The following is an 11267-nucleotide window of genomic DNA, read 5'->3' on the forward strand; positions in this document are numbered from 1 at the left end:
TACAGAAACCAAAATGCCTTTGTTTTCTGATCTGCCAACAAACTGAGTTAGTTTCACCCCTGGAAACTGCAAAGGTGAAGAGTAATTTAATAAATTAAAAAATAACTTTAAACAAATCCTCTCCCCTGGAGAGTTTATTCCTGTGATGGAAGCTTTGAAAGGCACATGTTTTTAAAAATCTAATCATGAGATGGATGGATCAAGGGAGGAAATAACATGAGCACAAGGAATAAACCTTCATGTTTTATTAAATAGAACCAATTTTTTTTTTAATATAAAAAAACAAACCTGCTGGAGGAACTCAGTGGGTCGGGCAGCATCAACGGAGGGAAATGTGCAGATGACTTGCCCTTCATCATTCTGAAGAGAGGTCCCAATACGAAACGTCTATTCATTCTCTTCCACAGATGCTGCCTGACCCATTGAGTTCCTCCAGCAGTTTGGTTTACTCAAGAATCCAGCATCTGCATTTTCTTTGTGTCTCCTGTTTTTCCTTTATAGTTTAGTTTAGAGATAGAGCGCGGAAACAGGCCATTCAGCCCACCGAGTCCGCACCGACCAGCGATTCCCGCACATTAACTCTATCCTACACATACAAGGGACAATTTACATTTATACCAAGCCAATTAACTCGCAAACCTGCATGTCTTTGGAGTGTGGGAGGAAACCGAAGATCTTGTAGAAAACCCACATAGGTCACAGGGAGAACGTACAAACTCCGTACACACAGCACCCATAGTCAGGATCGAACCTGGGTCTCTGGCGCTCTAAGGCTACTCTACCGTGCTGCCATTTCATCAGAAATGTCAGATTTCATTCTCATTTTGTTTACATCCCTCCAGATTCTCCTTCAGCACCCTCTCTCAGCCAGCTCCAACACATCTCTGTCCAACTATAGAGTACCTCTTGTATCATTCCAGACCCTCCTACATTTTTACTACCCAGCTTTCGAAAGTACGTCCTCGGTCAAGACTTATGTCAAGAGTCAAGAGTGTTTAATTGTCATCTGTACTTACATATACTCAATAGGCCCACATTATATACTCAATAGGCCTACATCTGTACTTACATATGCTCAATAGGCCCACATCTGTACTTACATATACTCAATAAGCCCACATTTCTTCCTTAACCTACAAACAACAGTCCACTATGTTTTAAAACGAGGTATTCTCCTTTGTGTTGGAAATGGAGCTTATTTATTACATCAGGATTGAGGAATCCCATTAGAAGCATGAGGGGGGACCTTATTGAAACTTACCGAATAGTGAAAGGCTTTGATGGAGTGGATGTAGAGAGGATGTTTCCACTAGTGGGAGAGTTTATGACCAGAGGCCATAGCCTTAGAATTAAAGGACGTTCCTCTGGGAAGGAGATGAGGGGGATTTTTTTTAGCTAGAGGCTAAATCTGTGGAATTTATTGCCACAGAAGGCTGTGGAGGCCTGTTTCCATGCTGGATGACTCAATGACTCTGTGATTCTATGACTCAGACTTCAACCACATCTCTCTACATCTAATGGAGCAGCTGTGTGTACAGTACGATTCACCAGTACGATTCACTCATTAGGCAAATGCTTGATTCAAATTCAAAGATATGTCAGTTAACATTGGATAACAAACTGGCCGACGTTCTGATAAATTATTGGTGTCCCATGACTGTGAGACACTAAATTAGCTGTTTCTCAGAAGAGTCGGTTTCTCATAGAATCATCCACCAATCAGACCGTCACTCCACCCAAGTCATCAATGCCGACCAAGATGCCCTATCTAACTAAGCTAATCACATTTACTCCCACCTGGCCCATATTCTTCCATAACTTTCCTTATCCATGTATCCATCCGTGTCTTTTAAGTGTTGTTATTGAATCTGCCTCTCAGTCTGAAGAAGGGTCTCGACCCGAAACATCACCCATTCCTTCTCTCCTGAGATGCTGCCTGACCTGCTGAGTTACTCCAGCATTTTGTGAATAAATACCTTTGATTTGCATCTGCAGTTATTTTCTTACACTCCTCCGGGAGCTTGTTCCATACACCCACCACCTTCTGATGTCGAAACCTAATTCTGTACAAATGTAAAGTGGAGAAAGTCATGATCATAGTTGGAAAAGGATGTAAAATTATACAGAAGGTTCAAGTGAAAATCCATCTCAAAGTGCTGAAATGCTTTCTTACAAAATAGCAGTAGATAAGTTTAGTTTAGTTTAGAGATACAGTGTGAAAACAGGCCCATTGGCTCACCAAGTCCACACTTTCACATCCTACATACTAGGGGCAATTTACAGAGGCTGATTAACCCACAAACCTGCACATTGAATATGGGAGGAAACCGGAACACCTGGAGAAGACCCACATGGTCACGGGGAAAACATACAAACTCTATACAGACAGCACCCAGTCAGGATCGAACCTAGATCTCTGGCGCTGAAAGGCCAGAGACCCATTCATGGTAATCACTGCTGCACCACTGTGCCGCCCAGTAGTTACAATGAATTTACAAAAAGAGAGAAAAATAATAGCTTGAATGTCCATAGTAAAATGCCTGCAAGTCCAGTGATAGAGCTGTCCAACACAGAATCTGCCCTTCGACCCACCTTGTCCATAGCTTGCTAGGAGAACGTAAATGCTCCACACAGACTGCACCGAAGGTTAGGATCGAACCCAGGTCTCTGGAACTGCTAGGCAACAATTCTACTAGTTGCACAACTGTGCTTCCAGATTCTTTGTTCTTGGTCCTTCAAAATATTCCAAATGGAATTGAAACTGGAGGTGATGCGTGTGGAGGTGATGCGTGTGGAAGTGATGCGTGTGGAGGTGATGCGTGTTGAAGTGATGCGTGTGGAGGTGGTGAGTGAACTGGGCTGGATGTATTGGATTTACGAAGGGGAAATCATGCTTGACAAATCTACTGGAATTTTTTGAGGATGTAACTAGGAAAATTGACAAGGGAGAGTCAGTGGATGTGGTGTACCTCGACTTTCAGAAAGCCTTCGACAAGGTCCCACATAGGAGATTAGTGGGCAAAATTAGGGCACATGGTATTGGGGGTAGGGTACTGACATGGATAGAAAATTGGTTGACAGACAGAAAGCAAAGAGTGGGGATAAATGGGTCCCTTTCGGAATGGCAGGCAGTGACCAGTGGGGTACCGCAAGGTTCGGTGCTGGGACCCCAGCTATTTACGATATACATTAATGACTTAGACGAAGGGATTAAAAGTACCATTAGCAAATTTGCAGATGATACTAAGTTGGGGGGTAGTGTGAATTGTGAGGAAGATGCAATAAGGCTGCAGGGTGACTTGGACAGGTTGTGTGAGTGGGCGGATACATGGCAGATGCAGTTTAATGTAGATAAGTGTGAGGTTATTCACTTTGGAAGTAAGAATAGAAAGGCAGATTATTATCTGAATGGTGTCAAGTTAGGAGGAGGGGGAGTTCAACGAGATCTGGGTGTCCTAGTGCATCAGTCAATGAAAGGAAGCATGCAGGTACAGCAGGCAGTGAAGAAAGCCAATGGAATGTTGGCCTTCGTAACAAGAGGAGTTGAGTATAGGAGCAAAGAGGTCCTTCTACAGTTGTACCGGGCCCTGGTGAGACTGCACCTGGAGTACTGTGTGCAGTTTTGGTCTCCAAATTTGAGGAAGGATATTCTTGCTATGGAGGGCGTGCAGCGCAGGTTCACTAGGTTAATTCCCGGAATGGCGGGACTGTCGTATGTTGAAAGGCTGGAGCGATTGGGCTTGTATACACTGGAATTTAGAAGGATGAGGGGGGATCTTATTGAAACATATAAGATAATTAGGGGATTGGACACATTAGAGGCAGATAACATGTTCCCAATGTTGGGGGAGTCCAGAACAAGGGGCCACAGTTTAAGAATAAGGGGTAGGCCATTTAGAACGGAGATGAGGAAGAACTTTTTCAGTCAGAGGGTGGTGAAGGTGTGGAATTCTCTGCCTCAGAAGGCAGTGGAGGCCAGTTCGTTGGATGCTTTCAAGAGAGAGCTGGATAGAGCTCTTAAGGATAGCGGAGTGAGGGGGTATGGGGAGAAGGCAGGAACGGGGTACTGATTGAGAGTGATCAGCCATGATCGCATTGAATGGCGGTGCTGGCTCGAAGGGCTGAATGGCCTACTCCTGCACCTATTGTCTATTGTCTATTGTCTATTGTCTATTGTCTATTGATGACTGGATGACTTAGATGAAGGGATTAAAAGTAACATTAGCAAATTTGCGGACGACACAAAGCTGGGTGGCAGTGTGAACTGTGAGGAAGATGCTATGATAATGCAGGGTGACTTGGACAGGTTGTGTGAGTGGGCTAATGCATGGCAGATGCAGTTTAATGTGGATAAGTGTGAGGTTATCCACTTTGGTGGAAAGAACAGGACGGCAGATTATTATCTGAATGGTGTCAAGTTAGGAAATGGGGACGTACAACGAGATCTGGGTGAAAACAGACTCTTCGGCCCACCGGGTCCACGCTGACTAGCGATCCCCGCACACTAACCCTATCCTCCACATAGGACCATCAAACCTGTACTACTTTGGAGTGTGGGAGGCGGCCAAAGATCTCAAAAAAACCCTCGCGGTCACAGGGATAACGTACAGACAGCGCCCATAGTCTGGATCGAACCTGGGTCTCTGGCACTTTAAGGCAGCAACTCTATCACTGCGCCACCGGAAATAAATTACAGAGCTTTAACCTGATGTGACTGCAGTCATTGACACACAACTTAGAACACAAAACAGTACTGTCAGGAACAGGCCCTTCGGCCCACGATATCTGTGTTCTGCCTGTAGGTGATCCATATACCTCCATTCTCTGCATAGCCAAAAGCCTCTTAAGCTGCACTATCGTGTCTGCCTCCACCCCCACTCCTCGCAGTGCGTTCCAGGCACCCACCACTCTCTGTGTAAAACACTTGCCAGGCACATCTCCATTAAGTTTTGTCCCTCTCGCCTTAATCCTAGGCCCTCTAGTCTTTGGCATAACCACCCTGGAGAAAAAAAAGGTTCTGTCTGCCTACCTATGCCTCTCATAACTTTATATGTTTCTATCAGGATATGTATATACTTTTATATAAATATTTATTTTAGTTTATATACTTTACATACTGTAGTAAATGCTTCTCCTCCGTTATGGGTGTGGGTTTCTGAGTACAATAAATTCTCTCTACATTTGTATTACAACCCATTTCATGATAAGTTTTTCTTTAATAAGTTTGCAAAGCAGTCACCATCTGTGATCCACCCAGATACACAAGAAAACTTCTTTATTTGCAAGGCAAATTGTAAACGTAGTGGTGGATGACTCATGGTTCCAGTCTGTTTCAAACTCTTTCTGTATTTGTTTAATCATTGAAGATTTGTGTAGAGCAGAAATCGATAGCACATTGCCCACATTGCAGTCTGCACAACTGCACAGGTGATCTGCAGTGGAACAAACGTAACTGCTTGGTAAGTAGAAACTGTTTCAAATGTGCTCATTGTGAAATGTGAATGCATTGGTGATAACTTTCGCTGCGGTGTTGGAGGGTGATGGAAGACCTGATAGAAGTTTTTTAAATCATGAGAGGAATCGATGGAGTAAACAGTCAGAACCTTTACCGCCAAAGACTTGAGGACATAGCTTTGAGGTGAGAGGAGGAAAGTTTGATGCGGAACAGGATTTTACACAGAGAGTGGTGGGTGCCAGGGTTTGTGTGGAACGCAGATACTACAGTGATGTGCGTAGGATATGTGCGTACAGTGATGGATATTTCCGAGCAGATCAGTTTAATTGGGGGCTGAAGGGCCTGTAACTGCCCTGTTCTGTTCGAAGTCTGATGAAGGAAGAGATTAAAGTGGTTGACAATTAAATTGGATTTGACTGCAATAAATAGATTAATCTTAATAGCCCTGGGGTCAATTTTAAAACATAAAACGCTGGAGCAACTCAGGAAGTCAGACAGCATCCGTGAAGAGAAATGGACAGTTGACGTTTCAGATTGGGACCCTTCTTCGGTCTGAAATATTGCCTGTCCATTCCCTTCACAGATGCTGCCTGACACACTGAGTTCCTCCAGCACTTTCTGTTTTGCTCAAAATTCCAGCATCTGCAGTTTCTTGTATCTCCCTCTTGCAAAGAATCAAAATGGTTTAACCCTCTGCTTGAGATACATCAAGATAAGGAATATTTTGTTTAAATGTATTTGATGCTGCATTGTAAGAAAGTGAAACATGTTCATTTCTGAAGGGGATTGAGGGAATGTTCCTCATAGTTGAGGTATCTCAGTCAACAGGGTAGATGCATGGAACTGCAGACATTGGAATATTGAGTAAAACGCAAAGTGCTGGAGTAACCCAGTGGGTGAGGCAGCATCTGTGGAGAGAATGGATTGGCAACTTTTCGAGTTGAGACCCTTCTTCAGACTGATTGTAGTAGGGAAGAGAAATCTGGAAAAGCCCAGCAGGTGACAGATGGAGACTGGTGGATGGGTGAAGCAAGAAAGCTAGGCAAGAGAAGAAATGTTTGGGGAGCCAAATGGGTGTCAGATCAGGAGGCATAATGTGTAGGAAGGAATTGCAGATGCTGGTTTGAGCCAGAGGTTCACTTGCACCTCCTCCAACCTCATCTACTGTATCCATTGTTCAAAGTGGACTCTTGTACATCGACGAGACCAAACGTAGACTGGGCGATCATTACGCTGAACGACTTTGATCAGTCCGCCTAGACCTACCTGATCTCCCGGTTGCTAAACATTTTAATTCTCTTTCCCTATTCCCACACTGACCTTTCTGTCCTAGGTCTCCTCCATTGTCAGAGGCTAAACATAAATTGGAGGAACAGCATCTCATATTTTGCTTGGTCAGCTTACAGCCGTGTGGCATGAATATTGATTCCTCTCACTTCCCTCTCTCTCTATCTCTCCCTCACCCTTTGCACCAGCTTCTCATTTTCACCCAACAAACAGCCAGTTTCCTTTATCATCGTTACTTGTTTGCATATCTTTCATTCATTGTTCTCTATCTCTCTGCATCATCGCCTATATCTCTCGTTTCCCTTTCACGTGACTTTCAGTCTGAAGAAGGGTCTCAACCCAAAACGTCACCCATTCCTTCTCTCCAGAGATGCTGCCTGTCCCGCTGAGTTACTCCAGCTTTTTGTGTCTATCTTCAGATCAGGGGAGGAGGAGTGAAAGATAAAGCCGGAGGAATGGCTATGGGTGGAGTGCTCCACCACAAACGTCACCTATCCATTCTTTCCAGAGATGTTGCCTGACCCACTGAGTTACTGCAGTATTTTATGTCTATCTTAGAGATTAGACAAGCTTGAATTGTTTTCTCAGGAGCTGAGGAGAGAATTGATACCGACGTAAACTTACGAGAGGCACAGACAGGGAACCCAGTCTCAACCTTTTTCCCGAGTTAAAAATGTCAAATAACTGAGGGCATAGATTTAAAATGAGAGTGGGAAAAGTTTAAAGGAGATGGGTGGTGCAAAACTGGTGGATGGGTGGAGCAAGAGAGAGAGAGGCAAGAGAAGAAGGGGGCCATAGATTAAGAATAAGGGGTAGGCCATTAGATGAGGAAAAACTTTTTCACCCAGAGTAGTGAATTTGTGGAATTCTCTGCCTCAGAAAGCAGTGGAGGCTGATTCACTAGATGCATTCAAAAGAGTCAAATAGAGCTCTTAGAGCAAGCGGAATCAAGGGATATCGGGAGAAGGCTGGCACAGGTTACTGATTGTGGATGATCAGCCATGATCACGTTGAATGGCGGTGTTGGGTCGAAGGGCCAAATGGCCTCCTCCTGCACCTATTGTCCATGTACCTAGGTAAAATTATTTACACAGAGAATGGTAGGTTCCTGGAACACATTGCAGAAGAGGTAGTGGAAGCAGAAATTATATCGATGTTTAAAAGGTATTTAGACAGGTACATGAACAGGCAGGGAATAGAAGAATATGGATCAGGTGCAGGCAGATGGGATTAGTTTAAATAGGCATCATGTTCGGCACAGACGTTATGTGTCAAAGGTCCCGTTCCTCTGCTGTATAGTTCTGTTTTACTGTTTTAGTAACGTTTGTGCCACACAAATGCTGGTCAATGATGATATCCAACAAGATAAAGTCCAGCAAACGCGCCCTGTCATTCATTGGCAATACTGGCATTATTTTGGGCGGCCCGGTGGTGCAGCGGTAGAGTGGCTGTCTTATGGTACCAGAGACCCGGGTTCGATCCTGACTACGGTTGCTGTCTGTACGGAGTTTGTACGTTCTCCCTTTTCACCGAGTGCTCCGGTATCCCCCCACACTCCAAATACGAACAGGTTTGTAGGTTAATTGGGTTCTGTAAATTGTAAATTGTCCCTCGTGTGTCAGACAGTGCAAGTGTATGGGGTGATCACTGGTCAGCTCGGTCTTGATGGGCCGAAGGGCCCATTTCCACACTTCATCTCTAAAGTCTAAAGTCTACAGATACTGAATTCCCCACTCTCAATATCCAGTTAGGAAAAGGGGACGTACAACGAGATCTGGGTGTCCTAGTGCATCAGTCACTGAAAGGAAGCATGCAGGTACAGCAGGCAGTGAAGAAAGCTAATGGAATGTTGGCCTTCATAACAAGAGGAGTTGAGTATAGGAGCAAAGAGGTCCTTCTATAGTTGTACAGGGCCTTAGTGAGACCGCACCTGGAGTACTGTGTGCAGTTTTGGTCTCCAAATTTGAGGAAGAATATTCTTGCTATTGAGGGCGTGCAGCGTAGGTTTACTAGGTTAATTCCCGGAATGGCGGGATTGTCGTATGTTGAAAGACTGGAGCGACTAGGCTTGTATACACTGGAATTTAGAAGGATGAGAGGTGATCTTATTGAAACATACAAGATTATTAAGGGGTTGGAAACGTTAGAGGCAAGAAACATGTTCCCAATGTTGGGGGAGTACAGAACCAGCGGCCACAGTTTAAGAATAAGGGGTAGGCCATTTAGAACAGATGAGAAAAAACATTTTCAGTCAGAGAGTTGTAAATCTGTGGAATTCTCTAACTCAGAAGGCAGTGGAGGTCAGTTCTCTGAATGCTTTCAAGAGATAGCTAGATAGAGCTCTTAAGGATAGCGGAGTCAGGGGGTATGGGGAGACGGCAGGAACTGGGTACTGATTGTGATTGATCAGCCATGATCACATTGAATGGTGGTGCTGGCTCGAAGGGCCGAATGGCCTCCTCCTGCACCTATTGTCCATAACATTGCCCAATGGTGAATGTGTTTATATTTTACAGGGAAACCACTGTAATGTCCAAAGGGATTAAGGCACTGCCAAATATGAACTCGAATATCCTAAAGGAATTCCTGAAAATACCGGAGAAGTTTTCCTTTGTTCAACAATTCAACCAGTGCGTCATCGTTGCATCCCAAAGAGTCAAAGAATACATTGGCTTTGAGGACCCAGAGTGCAAGCTGAAGATACGTAACTCCATGCTGTCTGATATTTTCTTGATGACCTACATTAACCGGAGCATCCAGTGCAAAGTGACGGAAGCCATCAGTTGTACGAGGATGACCGAGGAACAAGCGGTGCTGATGGGGGCAGATTGGGTTTGGGCCGTGCACGACACCCCCTCCAAGAACCCCAAACTGCAGATTGCAGTGCAGGTTATCCACATGGAGAGGGAGCGAGAGGAGGTGGAGGAGAAGAGGTTCAAGGTCTCTGAATCCATGAAACTGGCCAGGGCCGTGTCCATCAACAAAACCAGCCACGAGAAGATTGCAAATTTCTGCTCCTCCATTGGCAGAGATTGTTACGGACTCTTCCTCTTCTTTGGGTGCAAGGGAGACCCCAAGGCCATCTGCGGGATCCTCAGCAATGACTTCCACACTCGCTCGGGGGATGGCAGGGAGCTGGACGACACCTTCCTGCTGGAGTGCATGGAGAAGACCAAGACCTTCGTCACTCCAGGAAAGATGCTGGAGCTGATCCTTCAGAAGGATGGTCTGTCCGAGGACTCAAAGCCAATCTGTGTCAAATTCACTCAGTGACCCTCGATGAGGCTAAGTTGTTGAGATCTAACGCAAGGCAGATCAGCAAGAATGATCAGCCATGATCACATTGAATGGCGGTGCTGGCTCGAAGGGCCAAATTGCCGACTCCTGCACCTATTGTCTATTGTCTATTGTCTATAAGCCATGCCTTCGTCACTTGAAGGTGATTCTTCCTAAACCTGCTACTTCCCTTCTCATCTACCAGTGGTCCTCCAACAGACCGAGTCCACAGAAGCAATTTCCCTTCATCAGGGCTATGAGCTATGGAATCATAAAGCAATCCAGCCAACATAGAGACCACTTGGCCCATTGAATCCATGTTGGCCCTCTCAAGAAGCAATCCAGTTGAACTACACCATTACTCTTTCCCTATATTCTGGAAATTATTATTCATCCATTTATCTTTTGAAGGGTCATGGAATCAAACGCAAGTAAAACAGTCCTTCAGCTTAACTCATCTATTCCAAACACAAAGTCCCTTCTAAGTTAGTCCCATTTGCTGCCATTTGGCCCATTGCCCTCTAAATCTTCCCAAGGCATAAATGTCATGTTAAATAAGAAGGTGTAGAAGGATGTGGCAAATGCGGGCAAATGTGATGGGCAAAGGGGTCAGCATGACCATGCTGGGCTGAATGGCCTGAATCTATGCTGTACGACTCTAAAAATTCTGTCAGGTAACAAATTCCAAATCATAAGTCTTTGGGCGGCACAGTAACACAGCTGGTAGAAGCGCTGCCTCACGGAGCCATAGACCCAGATTCAATCCTGACTTTGGGAGTTGGCTGTGTGGAGTTTGCACGTTCTCCTTGCGATGTCGTGGGTTTCCACCAGGCGCTCCGGTTCCCCCCCACATCCCAATGATGTGCTGGTTGGTAGGTTACTAAGCTGCTGTAAATTGCCCAAAGTTTATGTTGGTGAATGGTAGAATCTGGAGAGAATTGATGAGAGTAACAAAAGCTTTTCACTGTACCTCGTTACACGTGACAATGACCTAAATTAAACCAAAGATAGACACAAAATGCTGGAGTAACTCAGCGGGACAGGCAGCATCTCTGGAGAGAGGAATGGGTGATGTTTCGGGTAAAGACCCTTCTTCTGACCTTTCAGTCTGATGAAGGGTCAAGACCCGAAATGTCACCCATTCCTTCTCTCCAGAGATGCTGCCTGGCCCACTGAGTTATCCAGCTTTTTGTGTCGATCTTCGGTTTAAACCAGCATCTAGGTTTCTTCTTACACCTAAATTAAACCG

The 11267-nt window shown here is 45.0% G+C and overlaps 1 protein-coding gene across 1 annotated transcript; it reads left to right on the top strand.

The window, feature by feature from the left end:
• The first annotated feature begins 9256 nt into the window (after positions 1-9256).
• Positions 9257-10015, top strand: LOC144602154 (rab15 effector protein-like). Its single transcript, XM_078414889.1, has one exon. The coding sequence runs from the start codon at positions 9272-9274 to the stop codon at positions 10013-10015; it is 744 nt and encodes a 247-aa protein (XP_078271015.1). The 5' UTR covers positions 9257-9271.
• The last annotated feature ends 1252 nt before the right edge of the window (positions 10016-11267 follow it).

This window comes from Rhinoraja longicauda, chromosome 18 (genome assembly GCF_053455715.1).
Source record: "Rhinoraja longicauda isolate Sanriku21f chromosome 18, sRhiLon1.1, whole genome shotgun sequence".
NCBI lineage: Eukaryota > Metazoa > Chordata > Chondrichthyes > Rajiformes > Arhynchobatidae > Rhinoraja > Rhinoraja longicauda.

What these genes read in the sequence shown, in the direction of transcription:
- LOC144602154 (XM_078414889.1), top strand. Translation starts at nt 9,272, where the DNA reads ATGTCCAAAGGGATTAAGGCACTGCCAAATATGAACTCGAATATCCTA.